This window comes from Phoca vitulina, unplaced genomic scaffold (genome assembly GCF_004348235.1).
Source record: "Phoca vitulina isolate PV1807 unplaced genomic scaffold, GSC_HSeal_1.0 scaffold22, whole genome shotgun sequence".
Taxonomy (NCBI): Eukaryota; Metazoa; Chordata; class Mammalia; order Carnivora; family Phocidae; genus Phoca; species Phoca vitulina.
Genome location: NW_022589725.1, coordinates 8,909,832 through 8,928,368, shown reverse-complemented (window position 1 = coordinate 8,928,368; position 18,537 = coordinate 8,909,832). Strand labels below are relative to the sequence as shown.

Here is an 18,537-nt window from a genome sequence, read left to right as displayed (position 1 = left end):
GCCCTGCCACCACTGTGCTTGGCCGAGTTCACAAATCTGTTGTAACCTGTAGCTTCCCCGTCCCTCCTCTGGCTCTCCTCTCCTGCTAAGCCTTGTCTCCTGGCAGTGATTAAAACCTCCTGCCACTGCCGTAGCTCCTTCCGCTGCTGGAACCACCACAGCCACCTTGGTTTCGTGGTTTGGCAAAGTATTGGCCTCCACCACCATAGGGGCCAGAGCTTCTGCCTCCAAAATTTCCTCCTTTCATGGGTCCAAAATTGGAGGATTGGTTGTTGTAATTGTCAAAATCATTATAGCTTCCGCCACCTCCAAAGTTGCTTCCATCATTACCAAACCCGTTACAGCCATCCCCACTGCCACCATAGCCACCACCACCTCAACTGCCACCAAAGCCTCCTCGACCACTGAAGTTTCCTCCACAACCAAAGTTGTCATTCCCACCAAACCTACCCCCACGACCACCACCAAAGTTTCCAGAACCACTTCGACCTCTTTGGCTGGATGAAACACTAGCCATCTCTTGCTTAGATAGGGCTTTCCTTACTTCACAGTTGTGGCCATTCACAGTATGGTATTTTTGAATGACAGTCTTGTCTACAGAGTCATGGTCATCAAATGTTACAAAAGCAAAACCTCTCTTTTTGCCACTGCCTCCGTCAGTCATGATCTCGATCACTTCGATTTTCCCATACTGTTCAAAATAATCTCTTAGATGATGTTCTTCAGTGTAAAAATCTTTTTCACAGTTAAGTGGGCACCAGGTCTTTGAGAATCTTCTCTTGAGACCGCCCTCTTTGGTTCCACAACTCTTCCACCCATCTTGTGTGGCCTTGCATTCATGGCTGCATCCACCTCCTCCACAGTGGCATACGTGACAAACCCAAAACCTCTGGAGCGCTTGGTGTTTGGATCTCTCATTACCACACAGTCCGTAAGCATTCCCCATTGCTCAGAATGGCTCCTCAGACTCATCGGTTGTTTCAAAGCTCAAACCTCCAATGAAGGGCTTCTGTAGCTGTTCAGGCTCTTTGGGAGACTCTGACTTAGAAATGACGGCGGTGGGAGGGGAGACTTTAACGATTATTACTCGGCAGTGTCCACGGGCAGACCCTGGTGATTTTCTCATATGTCTCACTCTAGCTCCGAGTCAAGATCTCCACTGAAGTTGGCATCACGAATGTTGATCTCTCCACTGTGGATAAGGATCAGAGCATTGCACCCAAAACCACCCGGTAGGTGGGGTGCCTTCTCGGCACAGGGGAAGCCCAGGCTTGCTCTGAGAGGAGCACGCCCAGGCACTGAGCCCCGTTTCTGTGTCAGCAGCGACCCAACTTGCACCCCCAATTAAAGAGGTTCCAGTTTTGCTGGCACTGCGCCAAGTAGCATCCCGGCAGATTTGGGGGTTGTCTATACGGGTGGTCCGTCCACAATGGAATAGGCAACATCTGAGTCCAAGTCAGCTATGCTACCAAGCACATTATTTAGTTCTTATGACTTTGTTCTTTTTTTTTTTTTTTTTTAAAGACAAGACTTTGTCAATGAAGGAAGCAGTGTGTTTATATTTTGGTATAATCTCTTTATCTTCATAGTCCTGAATCTGCTTTTAGTGGCCTCATGACAACTCACTTTGGCCCACAGTGGGTCTGAAATTGGTTGGAGGCCTCAGAGGCCCTTAGAGTTGAGATGGCAGATACCTAGTACTGGGGCTGTGAATTCCTTTCTCACGTTGTCAGTCATAGCATTTGCTCTTGCTGTACTCAGAATCTTTTTTTAACACCAACTTCTAGATAACCGTTGGCAGTTGATTAGAGGGGTGCCAGAGCACTGTGTGAAGTCTATTTGTCAGCCCTCTCCCAGATCCTTGTTTTTGGGGAGCCCATCTAGACCCCTGGTATAGTTCGGACCCCAGCTTTACTCACCTAGGTGGCTCTAGCTGCCAGAGAAGGAAGGTGAACCCTCAAGGCCATTATGAAGACAGAAGATGTTAGCCAGAGCCTAGAAGCTAAGCATTCACTCCTTTTAAGTCCTCTGAAAGGGCTGGGCTTTCTGCCTCTGGCTTAGTTACCTTCAGTGACGTTGGAGATGAGAGCACTGTTGAGAATCCACGGAAGTAATGTCGTAAGGATGCTTTGCAAAGTTTAATCCTCTATACAAATGAAGAGTTGGTATTGCTCACAAGTAAATATAAAGCCTAAGTATAAAATATAGCCAGGTGTGGGCTCTAGAGCCATTTGGCTTGGTTTTTCCCCTGGCCATCTTACCCTTCCATCCCAGGAGATGGCTGTGGAAAGAACAGTTTTTTCATCAAGTCTGCCTTTTGAGAAAATGACTTTTTAAAACCCAATTTCAGGCAGAAAAATACATTGAAGCTGTGTCCAGGAAAAAAAATACAGCATAAAAAAAAGAAAAAGGGATGAGTGCCCTTCTTTGCTTTGCGTCTCCTACCCCCTCATCTCCCAACCTCGCTCACACGTAACTGCCAACATCAACGCCATGATGATTTCCCCTGGCGGTCTCGCCCACCCGGCTCTCCACTCCACCTGCGTGCGTGCACCCCACTGGTGCCTGACGTGGTGGAGCTGACATCCTTACCCTTAGGTCCTTGAAGGGAAAGCCTGGAGCATTTGTACGTAGCATTTCCCCAGACCCCGAGGAGTTTATTCTGTACTTTTCTCATCCTGGCTCCCTCAGTGCAGTTTGCCCTCCGGCCACAGACAGCTTCTCTCCTCCTGTCTGTCCACAGCAGGAAAGTGTTTCAGTGGGAGAGGGAGGATTAGGCAGTGAAGTGCCGTTTGTCTTTTTTATTCCATTCTCAGAGATCTACAGATCCTCTCTGAAGACTTGCTGTATACATGTCTCTTTCAGGGTGACCTACCCAGCGAAAGCCAAGGGCACATTCATCGCAGACAGCCACCAGAACTTTGCTTTGTTCTTCCAGCTGGTAGATGTGAACACTGGTGCTGAACTCACCCCTCACCAGGTCAGGAGAAAGCCCAGGTGCTTCTCTTCGTCTGCAACATTAACGCACGCCAGGGTTGTTGGTGTGGTGTATACAGTCCTAACCCCTGCTTCTGGGTCTTCACTCTGGACCCTGATGGTCCATCACATTCTCCCACATGACACTGTCCCCTCATATACTGGTGGTAACCCTGAATGTGGAAGACACCGTTCTTTTTAAAAGATCAGCCGGTATCGAGAAGATATATTTAAGGCAGATTAGCACTTAATTGAGGCTTTTTTCTTTCTGAGGAAAAAAACAAAAACAAAATAGATTGAAATAATTTTGAAAAAGGAAAACCTAGGCAGTAGGCCCAAAGCGTTTAGTTCTGACCACAGCAGAGTTTGTGGGAATCGGAAGAATAACCCTTTTTAACTTGTGTCTGCTTTGTATTATGAAAGAAACAGCTTTCATTTTTGTTTTCCATATATAAAATAATGATAATTATTATTTAAAAGATTTTCAAATCATACCCTTTCCCCAGAGAATCTGATATGGCCCCTTGTCTTCTATGACACCTTCTACCCCACCTCTGTCATCCCCCTTGATTGAGAATAACTGCTCTCAGCCCTTCCCCATCCATGGCAGTATTATAAAGGGAAATTCAGGTAAATACTTTGCTGGAAGATGGGAAAGAGCATGGGACCTGGTGGCCTTGGTTTAGGTGCTTTGTAGGGATCCTTGAGCAAGAGCTATAGCAGACTCGAGTTCGTGCCGAGAGATAGCTTCAGAGCAGATGACTGAGGTGAGTGGATTCACTTGGAAACCTTTTGCTTTCTGTCCCTTCTAGCTCCAACTGCTACACATGTGCCGGGGCCCCAGAGTGGCTGCTCTCAGAACCACTACCCTGGCACTTCTCTGCTCCTCTCCCCTCCACCCCCAGCTCCAGAGAGCTCCAGAGAGCTCAGTCAGGGCATTTAGCCATGGCTCACTGACTCAAAGCACTTCAACCTGTTAGCATTTCCCAGCTCCTTTTCAGAATGACATTTGCCAGCAAAACAGCACAAGGGAGGAAAGAATGTGAAGAGAAGAAATCACGAGACTAAATTGGTGGGATTAGGGCTAGGACAGGGAGAGTTAGTGAGGAAGTGTGACTTTAACTGAATACTTGACTCACCCAAGATCATACCTCAGAACCATGGCATAGAGACCTCACAGGTAGAGCCTGCATTCTGCAGGTGAGCCTGGCTGCCGCCTGCCCTTGGCTATGGCAGGAGGAAGATCAGGCAGCATCCGGGCTCCTAAATCCCATTCTTGGCCAAGACTGCCATAGTCAGGATGCTTCACATCTTTGGGCCCTTTCCCTGAATACTTTGATGGTTGTTCTTTGTTGCCCAGGTGTAAAGTAACAAATGAGATTTACATTTTTTCCCATGGATCCAGCGCTGAATTGTGTGACCATGGCAACTCATTTAATCCTCATGCCTTATGATCTGTTAAATGGAACCAATCTACCTGTCTTGTTCAATTCTTTATTTCGAAACACCTGAGAGAAAAGCTCTGCGTGGATGTTAAATTTTGCTGCAATTCTAATATGCAGAAGCCTTAGTTTCTCGTGCCACTGGCCGGGGTAAGGTGATTAGACTTGAACCATGGCGCTGACGAGAATCCCAGCTACTGTTTGTTGACTGGCTAGCACCATACCAGGCCCAGCACTAAATGCTTTGCATCCATCACTGTGAATCTTGACACACAGGCACCACCATCTTTGTCTCGTAAAGAGGAAGGGCTCAAGGCCCGAGGAGGTTACGTGACATGCAGATCTGCCTGTCTTCAGAGCCTGGGCTCTCTCTGTGACACCAGGCTGCTCTGCTCAGTTAGAACTCTGCCTTGCTATCAATCCCCAAGCCTCTTCCACTAAATCTTTAGCTGGAGGCACTAGGAAATTGAAAATGGGCCTCTTACAGTTCCACCTCATTTCCCTTCTTTTCACCCTCTGGTGAAGAAGTTAATTGGGCAGCAAAGTGGCCAAAAGGCTGGCAGGAAGAAGAAATTGCAGCGGCAGCAAAGAGCTTAAATCATCCCCAAACTGGGCATTCAGCCTCCAAGTAGTTGAGAATTGGCTGGACCCCTAAGTTAAATTTCTTATACTAACAAAAAGTGAGCCCTGCTCTCGGGGCTGGAGCCGAGAGTGGGACACTCACCCCTTCCTCTTGCTTGGGCAAGTCTGGCAGATCCCAGAGCTCCCACTGCGACAAAAGAGCCAACAGTCTGCTGCCTTGTTGATTCGGTGCTGGGCACAGAGGGAGTTTTGAAATGATCAGATTAAAGACTGTAGTACTGTTCCATCCAGACATTTGTCCGACTCCATAACCAGAAGACGGGCCAGGAAGTGGTGTTCGTTGCTGAGCCGGACAGCAAGAATGTGTACAAGTTTGAACTGGATACCTCCGAGAGAAAGATCGAATTTGACTCTGCATCCGGCACCTACACTCTCTATCTGATCATCGGGGATGCCACTTTGAAGAACCCAATCCTTTGGAATGTGGTATGTGCCCAGATGCGCCTTGACCAAGGCAAGAGTTGGCTGTGCCACCCACAGAGACAGCTTTTTTCCCCCTAGCCTCGCCTGTGCAGGACAGTAAATAGGCCTGGTGAGGTGAGGGTCTGTGCTCTTTTCCACTAGAAGTCTTAGGGCTATGCACATGGCCCGGCACCTAGTGCTTGATAAGTAGTAATTGAGTGAGTGAATGGAGCCTAAATTTGCCCTCGTGGTTCCTAGCGAGTTTCTAGAAAAGTTACACTTGAAGGAGGTTTTCATTTTATAGCAAAATGCTATAGGGAATCCATAGATGTAAGAGATAAAGGCCCCGGTCTTTGAGATGCGGTACAGCCTTAGGGTGGGGTGGGACATGGTAAGAGTTGAATTGTGATAATTCAGGATGGTTTGGGATAGTGAGTTGTAGAATATGCAAGATGCTCATAAACTATTAACCAACCTTTGCCTACTGTGTTATAGTTTACATAGTGCTTCTCACCTATATATCTCACCTTTGATTGGTGTGATGAGAGACAAACTCGAAAGATCACATTCGAGCTAGGGGTTGAAGAATTGCAAGGTTTATCAGAGTAGTATCTGGGGGCCATGGAATGATCATTAGGGAAGAGCCTGCAGAAGGTGCTTTCGGTGAGACCTAAATGGGTCCATTTTGCTGGAGTACCTGAGTCTGGTCAAGAGCAGGAGGTGGTTGGAAAGCTAGCAGAGGCCAAAGCGCAGGCCTCGAACGGTGGTCGCTCCCTCTGCAAGACGAAGGGGCAGCTGTATTTCTTTGCGTTGTAGGCAAAGCTTTTTTTCTTCTCCTGGACTTTGGGCTCTTTTCTGTACAAGAGCACATTTTCTTTTCTTTGTTTCTTTTTTTTTTTTTTCTGTGACTAAATCACACTTCCCAGGGACACCAAGCAGTTTTTGATTGCACCTGTAACAGCCTGAATACCAGCTGGGATTTTTGTATTAAGCAGCTCTGTGGGGCTCACCAGACCAGTAGAAAATTGGAACTCTTGCTCTAAAAAGCATTTTCAACAAATACCTGTTTTGTTCTTGAAATTTTTACTGCCCCAATTTGTCAGCTAATGGATCAGAAGTGATTGGACTGCTTGGAGCTATTTTCAGTTATGGTCCTGGATGTGAGTTAGAGGAGGCTACCCTGCTGATGAGTTTCAACCCCTTCTCTGCCCTTGCCTTTAAAAACTGCCCTTATTTTTTTAGGCTGATGTGGTCATCAAGTTCCCTGAAGAAGATGCTCCCTCGACTGTCCTGTCCAAGAACCTTTTCACCCCCAAACAGGAAATTCAGGTATCAGAAGCCTAGGGGCTCCTGCACTAAACATGGAGGGGAAACATGAAACGGGCAGTAAACACCTGGGCTGCAGCTCTGGCTTCTTCTTTAGCCCGTTCATACAGTATTTTATAGTGTGGGCTTCGCCACCCTGTGAATTAGGACAAATATCAGTCCCATCCTAGAGCTTGAAGAAACAGATTCAGAGCCCAGTGTCCAGCTTCCTGAAAGTAGATAGTTAGACACAAAATAAGAGACTGTTTTTCCTAAGCATCCAGAAGATTCAGCCTTAAGCTGGCTGCTTGAGAGCTACAGCACGGGTCGGTTTGGCTTTCTTCCTCTCTGCTCCTAAAGAAATCAGGGCTGTTGGGACCTCTAGGTGGAAAACTCACCTGGGCAGGAGGACAGGGCTTTCCTCCCCCAGGCAATCCTCTCTCCAAAGATTCACCTTCTGTGCACACAGTTAGCAGTCTCTGCCCAGCTCAGCTCATGAGACTGGTGAGCATCAAAATAGGTAACCAGGGGCGCCTGGGTGGCTCAGTCGTTAAGTGTCTGCCTTCGGCTCAGGTTGGGATTGAGCCCCGCATTGGGCTCCCTGCCCTGTGGGGAAGCCTGCTTCTCCCTCTCCCACTCCTCCTGCTTGTGTTCCCTCTCTCGCTGTGTCTCTCTGTCAAATAAATAAATAAAATCTTTTAAAAAAGGAAAAAAAAGTAGGTAACCGAAAAGGAAAGAAAGACTTTGAAAAGTTTCTAAAACATTTTACAAAATAAACATAAACAAAATGAAATAAACCTAGTAATCGTTAAGCAGTTTGAGCCACTGGTTAAGGAAATGGAGGTGGACGCACTCAGTGGGCTGTTTTGCAGTCATGAGAAATAATCATACTGTATAACGTGGAAACTATTCAGACCACATATGAATTAATGTTGAAATGTTGCAGGCAGACTACTTACTCCTTTTTCACTAATAAAAAAAAGGACAAGGGCCCAAAGGGTGTTGTAATAGGATTCTTTTTGAAATCCTCCTAATGTTGATATAGCATTGTTTAAGATTGTCAAATGCAGTGAAATTGTAGAAGGTACGACCGTGATGATGAAGGGTGCTGCCTGAGTTGTAGGGTGAACTAGGCGGCAGCAACTGCCAGGACAGTGTTAGAGATGCCTTAATGGCAGCGGCAGCAAAGACGATCTGAGGCGAAAATTTGGGAACAGGACTCCCAGGTGGGGCTGCCTCATCATGGAGCTCGGTTGGCTGGACATTGGCAAGGAACGACAGTTACAAGTTTATGCATTGGAAGAAAGTCTGAAAAAAAGTTAAATTTGCATGTGTCAGAGCTTACAAAGCATAGTCAGATGCCCTATTACATTTGGTCTTACAGCCTCCTTACAGGCCTAATAGGATGGTCATCGCCCCCAACTTTCCAGCTAGAAATTGAGGCAAAGATTGGTAAAGCAACTTGCCCCTTTACTTGGGCCCAGATAGAAGTCTCTGGACTCCCAGTCCATCCCTGCTTTTGCTGGATGACACTATCTAGATGAGCTTCCCAAAGATCTTCATGTAGAGTTTCTCAGAAAAAAAACAAATGAAACAAAGAAATACCAGAGCAATGCTTGCCCAGCTTTCTGGTTCAATTCCAGAAATTGGGCAGAACAAGGAAGGGAGAAAGTTTATTTAGGGCTTCCTTAGAGCCATGGGCTGGATGCAGAAGGGGTGAGTTATGGTTGGAACCATCCATAGTGAGGCTTTTTTAAATTGTAAAGGAGAGTGAGGTTACCCCAGTTACCTAACTTAAGTCGGGCAGCAGCATATGATAGTGCCACCCTAGGAACCCGGAAGCATTATGAAATTCAGAGTCCTGCCTTGGATGTCTGTCACCTAAACCATCCATATACGTGGGCACCCTCTTTTTGTTTTAAGATTTTTATTTATTTATTTGAGAGAGAGAGAGAGAGAGATGATGAGTGAGGCAAAGGGCAGAGTGACGAGCAGACTCCCTGCTGAGTGAGGAGCCCAATGCAGGGCTAGATCACAGGACCCTGCGATCAGGACCTAAGCCAAAGTCAAATGCTTAACTGAGCCACCCAGGTCCCCCCACCTCCCCCCGCAGACACCCTCTTTGACAGTAGGCAAATGCCATTGGATGGGTTGTATTTTCTAACTTCTAAATGGCAATGAGTCTTTGAGGGAAAAAGAGGGTTGACCAAGTAGTGAGCTGGCACTGGTGTCTTTGGAAGAAGACCTCTGGGATTAGAAGCCAGCATTGAGAAGAGGCAAAAGGCCAAGTGTCCATTCTCTGCCAGGAGGGTGTAGCCTCTGGGAAGCATTTCTTCTTGACTGTCATTGGCATTTTGGTCCCTGGTATACATGGCAGCCCCTGCTGGGAAGGGCACATTCTTCAACACTCTTGGTATGTCTTCTTTCGGCAGCACCTGTTCCGAGAGCCTGAGAAGAGACCCCCCACGGTGGTGTCCAATACATTCACCGCCCTGATCCTCTCGCCCTTGCTCCTGCTCTTTGCTCTGGTGAGTAGCTGTAATTAGCATGGGCAGCGTGTGTCTGGCGCCAGACTCAGCAGATGTAGCTGTTCTGAAGGAGGCTTTGTGCTCTTGCCTCAGCACAGCTCCAGAGGGGTCCAGCAGCTGTGACCTGAACCGATGGTCAAAAAATTTTAGAATAACTAAAATTCCCCACTCCGAGGGAGCAGCCAAGTAAACTGATCCATTAATGAAGGGCATGAGAAAGTCCCTAACAGCCACTAAAAACGATAAAAGTACATGGATTTGGATGCTCTGTAAGAGTGTTCAGATGAGGTCAAGTGTGGAAAAAGCAAGGCCCAATGCTGATAGCTCTATAAAAGCAGGGTACAGAGGCAGTGCATTTCAGCATTTGGAGCCTAAAACTGTAAACAACCCAAAGTCCTCATAAAAGCTAGTGTTAAATAAATTATGGCACATCGTATAATGGGATAATATGCAAGTTTATTAAAAGAATGGATAGGGGTGCCTGGGTGGCTCAGTCGTTAAGCGTCTGCCTTCGGCTCGGGTCATGATCCCAGGGTCCTGGGATCGAGCCCCGCATCGGGCTCCCTGCTCAGCGGGAAGCCTGCTTCTCCCTCTCCCACTCCCCCTGCTTGTGTTCCCTCTCTTGCTGTGTCTCTCTCTGTCAAATAAATAAATAAAATCTTTAAAAAAAAAAAGAAAAGAAAAGAATGGATAGATTTATATGCTGATATGACAAGATTGCCATGTCTTACTGAGTGAAGCAGGGCAGGGGTAGGATAGTATGTTTGTATGATCCTCTTTGTGTAAAAACGTTAAAAAGGCATTATCGGTTAGTGTCGGTCACCTCCTAGGAGAGGACCTTTTAGGCAGTACAAAGGAAGGAAATTTTTATACTTTAATGTACTATTTGAATTTTTTTTTAACCAATTTTTTTCTTTGTCTCTCTTTAAAAATTATGAGATGCATATCCTCAAAGTTCAGAGAACTTTGAGAACTGCATGGAAAACTCAGTAGCTCTTACTTTTGGGAGGTTAGTTGCCTATGTTCCTAATTCGTTCATTGATTTCAGTAAAGTAATTATTGGTCAGTCTAAATCTGGAAGGCGTGGCATGATCTTTCAGCAACCCAGTGTTGAGTAGGTGCACCTGTTCTCATATTTGAGCGATCAGAATTCCAAAAGGCACAGAACCCGGAGCAAGAGCGCTCACCCTGCCGGCTGCCAGGGGGCTTATCTTACCCGTACTTAGAGGAATTAGGCGGAGTGCCAGTGACTTCATCATAAATGTGGTCTCTGACCTTTCGGCTTCGTGGTTTCACCTGCTTTAAAATAGAAAAGTTTGCTGTCATTAAAAAGGATGTTCAGGTTTGAGTTACCCAAGCACATTTGAAAGCACGTGTTGGAATGCCTTTCTAAAGAGGAAAGGGAACAATTTTTTTCCCAAGGACTTATAATAGGGTGGTTGTCACTTGGAAAAATTTCCTGTCCTTCAAGTGTGCATGAACTTTTAAGCCCTTGGGGCTGTTCATTGGATTAGCATTGACGTGGCATGTGTTGTCTTCCCTTTCAAGTTCTAATGTCTTTTTAATTTATTTCTCCCCATCATTCAGTGGATCCGGATTGGTGCCAATGTCTCCAACTTCACTTTTGCTCCGAGCACGATCATCTTTCACCTGGGACATGCTGGTAAGCACCCCAGGCTGCTAATTCCATTTAACCTCCTCTGACATTTTGCCCGCCCACGCGAAAGCCCTGTTAAGTAGACCCAGAACCTATTAACTATATAATGACTTAATAGCATAACATTTCCCGCTTCCTCCCGGCCTTTTAGGACAGTTAATATGATGATAAACCTGTTTGGTCCATCAGCTTAGAACAGCTGTCATTATTTTGGGTCTCATTGTGCTAGGCTGCTGGTGGCTTGCCGTTGACCCCTATTCAACAGCCCTGCTCATTTCCAGAGATGACTCACTTACCGTAGTTTTACACTGAGCCATCTTCCTGGATGAAGAGCACTAATGCAGTTTCCAAAGGTTATCTTTCCCCACTGTATGTCGATCTTCACGCTTGCTGGCGGCTGTGTCTGGACAGTAATAGAAAACAGTTTCTTCCACAATTGGACACACTGTTCTGCATTGTTCTCTCGAGGACTCCGTACCTAAACATGACAGGACGGTACATTCACAACTCAGCTCAGCGTTTCAGAGACGTTTGACCCCGTGGCATGTGTGGTGCCTTGCATTTTACTGAGACTTCAGCACTCTTTTTTTTCTTTTTAAGATTTTATTTATTTATTTATTTAGATTTTATTTATTTGAGAGAGAGAGAGTGAGTAAGAGAAAGAGAGAATGCACACGAGTAGGGGCAGAGGGAGAGGGAGAAGCAGACTCTCCTGCTGAGCAGGGAGCCCAACGCAGGGCTCAATCCCAGGACCCTGGGATCACGACCTGAGCCGAAGGCAGAGGCTTAACCGACTGAGCCACCCAGGCGCCCCGAGACTTCAGTAGTCTTTTCTGATGTTGTTGACTCTTTCAGGAGTAACCCTCTGTGTGTCCATAGTGCGCGGAGTCTGGGGGGCTCCACAGATGAATCATTTGAAATTCTAGGCAAATGTGTGTCTGTGTTTTTCTAGGGAAAGAGGGAGTCCATCACTTTGATCAGATTCTCACAGTGGTCCGTGACCTCAGAAATGGTTAAGAACCCCTGCTGTAGTTCGTCTGTCATTCTTCTGGGCAAAACTGACCAGATGACCTTTCTCTCCAGCCCAGTTACTGGATTTGAATGATAGCCCTCCCGAGTCAGGCTGAGAACAAAACCTGAATATAAATTTGTTTAGAGCCATGACTTTCCTTGCCAGAGTGCTTTTTGTGCACATTCCCTCATTTGATTTTCATCACAACCCTGATGGGGGTGCCCAGGGCAGGAATTATGATCCCCGTTTGACAAGTGAGAGAATGGCGGCTCGGAGAAATGGAAGTGGCTGGGAAGGGCAGAGCCTGGACCAGAACCCAGGGCTCCCAGTGCCCAGACCTGAGCCCTTTTCACTAACCCTTCCTGCCTAGTGCTCCTTGCTTCCTTCCTAGTCACACTGGCAAAATACCCTTAATCATTTTTTGTAATGGAAAGGAAATTATTCATTTATTTAATCCTGCATGCTTTTGTTCAGAATTTGAAAAATAAAATGAATCCTAAATATAATAGGACAGTCATGTTTAAAAAACAACAACAACAACAAAACAAAAAATAAAAATAAAACCTACAATAAAACAGATGTGAGCTGGAACATGGAACAAGATAGTTAAAGTAGCTGAGGTGCTGAGGTCTGATTTTTACATCTGGATTTTTTGGTAGCCAAAGTAAGTATATTGAGTTATTTATTTTCTGGCATCGGATAAAAGGAATAAAACCAGCTGGTCTAGAAATGGAGACTTCTTCAGAATCCAGCAGTTACTGTTCCTAACTGTCCTCTGCCCGAGGCCACTGTCACTGTCTCACTCAATTGGCTGTCATGACATCTGTCCGTGCAGCGATGCTGGGGCTCATGTATGTCTATTGGACTCAGCTCAACATGTTCCAGACCCTGAAGTACCTGGCTGTCTTGGGCAGTGTGACGTTTCTGGCTGGCAATCGGATGCTGGCCCAGCAGGCAATCAAGAGGTGAGGCTTGGGGATGGGCCAGGGACTCACAGGGGGATTAGAAATATTTTTGTCAGCTCTGCTCACCCAGCTCTTTGAACAAGGGTTTGTGGTAGAATGATTTGGATCCTTGGGGGCAAGTGTGACACCTTAATCCAGCCTTTTAAGTCAGAAAAGGGCCTTGGTGATCAGCTTTCAGTGTATTAAAACCACAGTGATTTACGCCCTGACACATTAGAATAAGAGAAGAAAATTTCTTAATGAAGATTAGAGTGGATTAGAACACGTGTGACTGAAGATTGTCGGTAATGTGCTGGCTGGTATAAAAATGTTCACTACTGCCACAGAGAATCCTATGCTGCCCTCCTCCCGGGCCCCAGAGAATTCCTCCTCTGCAACCCCTGACGGACCCACGGACGTGAGGTCCGTGCGCTTCCCAGTCCCTCCGCCACCCCGAAATTGCCGCAGGTTATAAGAGGCCCCCAACAGGGAGCCCTGCCCAGTAGCCTCCACCACGGCCCTGACAACCAGACCACCTTAGGTTCGCACAAGCAGTTGGATGTCAGCGCGGCGGCAGCAGCTCGCCGGCAGCTTGACTTCCGCACCTGGATGAGAGGCACATTTAAATGTCACATAGGTTTTTCTCATTGATTGGACTTTATGAGAACTTGGGTGATTTTAGCCGCGTAAAGGTCAATAGGAAAAGGTCAGAGTTGCTTTCACCTTTGGAAGTTAACAGTTTCAGATGTGCCCTGCTTTCTCCTCCAAGACGTTTGCTGTAAGAATCGAACTCAAGAGTGTGCCCTCCAGCACGGCTCCAGTTCACTGGGTCAGATCAGAGGCTTTCTCGGAGACCGTCGGTAGGCGCGAGAGCTACGTGTCTCAGCCTGCTCGAGTCTCCATTGTGAGCTTTCTGAGAGCCTCGCTTGGAGACTGGTCCCGACGTGCTCCCTCACTTCCCTTTAGTAATCCACGTTCCGCCGCGGCAGCTGCTTCATTTCTCTGCCCCTCCAACAGCCTTCACTTGGCAGCTGTGCATTGCATCTGAGAAAGAGCCAGGGATTCAGCTGTTTTTTCTAAGCAGGGGCCTGTTCCCTGGCAGCAGCCAGTCCAGGCCCCAGGGAGCCAAAGGGCTGCACTCTGTGGAGTTCTCTCTTTTCTGGAAGTTGCCCGCACGAATGAACAAAATCAAGGGGAAGGCGAGGTAGATTTAGATCCTGCTTAGCAGGAGGTCCTAATCTGGAATCCTAAAACTGTGTACATTTTCTGAGGAGAGAGACCATGGTTCTCACCCCTCTCCAGCATGCGCACGCACACTCGCGCACACACCCACCCCTTATACAGAAAGTTAAAGCCCACTCTTCTGTTTCTGTCTTTGTGAGTCCTAGAACAAACTCTGCCACTGGGGAAATCATTGACCCTAACGGAAGCTCTGGTTGGGTGTTGGCTGCCATTTCTTTTCTCAAGCTTATTTCTCTTCCCACTGTCCTTTCTTGATTCTCAAACCCTCTTTCCTTTGGCAGGATCGCTGCAGAGCAGAGCAGTAGATTGGCAAAATATAGGACACTACGGTAAAGATGAAGGGTGGGCTCATCCCAGAAGCAGGGCCCCTTCCATCTTGCCCGCCTCGTGCATGTCAGTTGTTTATCTGATTTTCAGCCCACTCGTTCCTTCCCACCTTCCCCAAGCCGAAGCTGAAATCTGGGGCCATGTTCCAACTTCCTGGACCAGGTTATGACTGGACCAGGGCAAAAATCAAAGCTCCCTGAGTTAGCCCAACTGATGGGGTAACTCTGACCTGGCTTTGACTACATTAGACTCCATCCTCCCTTATGTCCATGGGGTACTTTATAGACAGCAGCCCCTTTCTCTGTGTTTATAGGAGAGTGGAGTTGAGGATAAGACAGGCAACCTTGGACTCCTTGAATGGGGACCCCATTCAGAACATCTAAGTTGACAAAACGATGGTCCCATGGCAAATCCTGGCACACCTTGTCACTGTTTGTAGGCCTTTTTATAACACTAATCTTTGGTTGGGCCAAGCAGTATGGTTTGGTGAGACTCAATTATGAAGGACTATTGGCCATAGCTCAAAGCCAGCATCAGAACCCTGGTTCCTAAAACAAAGGGTGTGGTTCAGGGCTGCTCCCTGTGTGGCTAAAATGTCACGTGAAAGATCACCCATTCTCTAGGTATTAATCCTGGGATGAGGACGGAAGTGGAGGCAGGGTGAAGGGAAGGAAGGAGAGGGAGTGTCTGCTTCATTGATCAGCTCCTCTAGACTAGGGATCAGCAAAAGTATTCCGGAAAGATAGTGTTTTAGCCTTTGCAGACCGAATGGGCTCTGTCGCAGCTGCTCAACTCTGCCACTGGTATGTGGAAGCAGGAGCAGACTGTGAACAGATGAGCATGGCTGTGTGCCAATAAAACTTTACTTTTTAAAAAGATTTTATTTATTTGAGAGAGAGAGAGCATGTACACAAGCTGGGAGAGGGGCAAAAGGGGAGGGAGAGGGACACGCAACCCCAAGATGAGCGGGGAGCCTGATGCGGGGCTCGATCCCACAACCCTGAGATCGTGACCTGAGCCGAAACCAAGAGTCGGACGCTTACCTGACTGAGCCACCCAGGCGCCCCCCATTACAACTTTAATTTACAAAAACAGGTGGTGGTCTGGATTTGGCGTTTGCTGACCCCTGTACTAGGCCAACAAAGAGAAGGGGGAGGTATCTGAGTTTTCATTTATGTTCCCTGATCCCTGCCAAAAAAACGGAGCCATCTAATGTTGAATCCTCTGCAAATCAGAGGGACCGACAAAAGCATAGACCGTAGGGCCTTTTCACTGACGTGTGAGCAGAAGCTGGTACATCTCATCCTCAACACAGAAAGACTGCATTTGTCTTGGTTTTGTTTTTCTCGGGTTTAATCGAGGTATAATTTATATCTGGTAAAATTCACCATTTTTGTGTATAATCTGTGAATCTTGGCAAATTTACTCGATCATGTAAACACCACCTCAGTCAAGACAGACTATTTCTACACTTGAGAGAGTTCCCCTGTGTAGTCAGTCCCTTGTCCCCACCCCCATTCCCTGACATACCCAATTGGTTTTGTCCTGAATTAGAGTTGCTCTGGGATTTCACTTTTGAACTAGTCCTTTCTGCTAATTATTGAGCTCTTTAATTCTTTGAAATAACTCTGGATTGATTTTTTTTTTCTTGCTATGTAGATAGTCTACCCTCACGCTGCTGCTACCCCCAAATCACACTGCTTGAGAGAAAGGAAAAATGCTTGATCATGTGGACGTTTGGGACTTCCAGATGTTGGGACCTAGTATTTTAAAGGAAAGTCCCTGGTAGCTAAGTGCTTTTGATCCAAGGACAGACATTGATTTGATGAGGCTTGATAGAGGGTATAACTTCTTAGCCAAGATGGTGGCTTGTGAACCACTAGCCTTTCAGCTCTTCTTCCTTCGTACTTATGCTGTCCTCTCTGCACGGACATTTCGGAGCACACACATTTTAGTGTACCTGGATGTTGGCAGGGAATTAGGAGCACTCCCTTCAGCCCTCGGGATTAGTTCTGTGCCTGTGTATGTCCCCCAGAACTACTGATTAACTGGCTTGGGGCCTGCCATCCTGTGAGACCGTGGCTCCGTCACGTCCGCCCTCACCACTGGGTATAACTGCCCGCTCGGGACAGCGTGTGTCGGCGCTCTGCTTGCTGGAGCTGCTGAAACACTCGTTTGCTGCTTCACCCTCCTGGTTGCACAGTGGCCGTCTGCGTTGTCATTTTCGTTCCTGTGTTTCCCCATCAGTTCTTTGAGTCTAGGGAAGGACAGCCATGGGGAAAGAAGGAATAAAGAGATTGAAAGGTTTTTATCCCCTCTTAAAATTTTTCTGTGAGCTGAGTCCCATTTTTGAGACTCATTCTTAGGTTTAGATGCTGAGGCTGACCATTGGCAGGAACATGACAGGAGTCCTGCATTTCAGGAGTATGGTGCAGGTTTCTGTACTGAATGGCCAGAATGTTGTCTTCTAAGCTCCCTAAGGGCCCCGGGCTGCTTGGCAGATCCGGAGTCTGGGAGATGGAAGACGAACATTCTTCAAGCTTTCCTTTTTCTTCCCCCTAGTTGAAATTTACACTGTCTTTTTGGCCTTGCACTGTGAGAGGTGTGCCTGGAATTCCCTCACCTCAGAGCTCCATATGCCACTTTCTTAGTTGTCAGGTTTGTGTCATTGTTTTTTATTTACATTGTCATCAGCTATGGTTAGAACTAGCTGTCTCACAACCTCTTGTGAAATGAGATGGGCCATAAATAAATAAAGTGGGATCTTGTCAATGGCAGAGGGCTTGGTCCCTCTGTTGTCACCAGTTAGGAACTGTAACAGTGAATTGAAACCTCAGTAATCCCGTTTGTCCCCATTTTCTTTCAGAACAGCACACTAGTGTCAGAAGAAGGAAGGAAGAAGAAAGCTGAAATGAGTACCAAGAAAAGGAGTCAAGAACAATTCAGTTTGTAAAGAGGAATGAAGAAACTTTATTTAAACAGAAAAAAGTCAAAATTGTGGTTATACTTTTGCTTGTTGTTTTTGTTTCCCCAACACAGAGTGGATACCTGTGAGCCCCGATACTCCGTTTCTTTGGCATGGTGCCCTAGCCAGATGCTGTGAATATTCCTAACTTAGCTGCCAAGTGTTGCATTTGAAAAGTTGAAATTTGTAATTAATCTGTTTTGGAATAAAGATAATAACAGGAACAGAGGCCTAACTGAGAGTTTGTTCGGGCTTCTGGGATCCCCAGGGCACATAACAGGAGGACTTAATTGGGAAGTACTGTTGACACGGTGGCCATGGTCTTTCTCCAGGCCTTTTTCCATTACTCCTTCTTGCCTCTTGCCTAACAGCACTGAGAATTGCCTGGAAAAGTGAGCATCCTTTCTTCTCCAGCAGTGGGCACCTTCTGTCTGCAAAGGAGCCCTGTTGGTGTCTGAAGGCCCCTCTGCTTTTGCCTTGACAGTTTGGGCTTCGTGTGCAGTGGGGGAGGGGAGGGATTGTCTTAAAAGGAGACTGGCCCCATGAGTATTCTTAGGCTCAGACACATCTATGTCAGGGATGCCCCTTTTGAAGTTGTGCCGGGACCACCATCACCCAGAGGGTGTATAGTATCTGTAGAGAAGTCATAGTGAATGGTATGGTCCAGTGGATAGATCGAGCGTCAGGCAAGCCTGCTGTCACCGCCTGTTAGGGTGGTTGAGGCCGAGGGATGTGGGGCCGGGGGCTGCAGTTCTCTAAGCCTCCTCTTCTGTGGAAGAGAGATAATAACTGTGCCCACGTCGTATAACTAAAGGAGCGTCGTGCATCTGAAGTGCTTGGTTCAGCGCTTGGCACCTTCCTAATTAGCCCCTGGTTACGTACACCTACTCCTGCTCATTGCCTCTAAGTCTATTAGTTGAAACATAAATACATTCAGATAACTTTTGAAATACAGGTAATTCTAACAGTATTTACTGAATTGGGGGGGTGGAAATATGATTTTAATCAGATTGCTTTCCAACTTAGCTGGACATCCTCTACTGCCCCTCAGGTGATGTCTGATCACCCTGGCCGGTCTTCGGCAAGGGTCCTGTT

General features: G+C 46.9%; 1 protein-coding gene and 1 pseudogene across 2 annotated transcripts in view; one reads left to right on the top strand and one right to left on the bottom strand.

Moving 5' to 3' along the window:
• RPN2 (ribophorin II) overlaps positions 1–17,666 on the top strand; it is a 59,903-nt gene extending 42,237 nt beyond the window's left edge. The window contains exons 10-18 of one of the 2 annotated variants that reach the window (XM_032419307.1): positions 1,141–1,232; positions 2,866–2,980; positions 5,292–5,486; positions 6,705–6,791; positions 9,200–9,295; positions 10,883–10,958; positions 12,800–12,929; positions 14,432–14,479; positions 17,344–17,666. In XM_032419307.1, coding sequence (XP_032275198.1) covers positions 1,141–1,232; positions 2,866–2,980; positions 5,292–5,486; positions 6,705–6,791; positions 9,200–9,295; positions 10,883–10,958; positions 12,800–12,929; positions 14,432–14,479; positions 17,344–17,356 — 852 coding nt within the window. In that variant the 3' untranslated portion in view covers positions 17,357–17,666. The remainder of the gene's footprint in view (positions 1–1,140; positions 1,233–2,865; positions 2,981–5,291; positions 5,487–6,704; positions 6,792–9,199; positions 9,296–10,882; positions 10,959–12,799; positions 12,930–14,431; positions 14,480–17,343) is intronic. The other variant, XM_032419308.1, reaches the window with a different exon arrangement.
• Positions 106–1,133, bottom strand: LOC116641553 (annotated as a pseudogene).
• Positions 17,667–18,537: the final 871 nt, after the last annotated feature.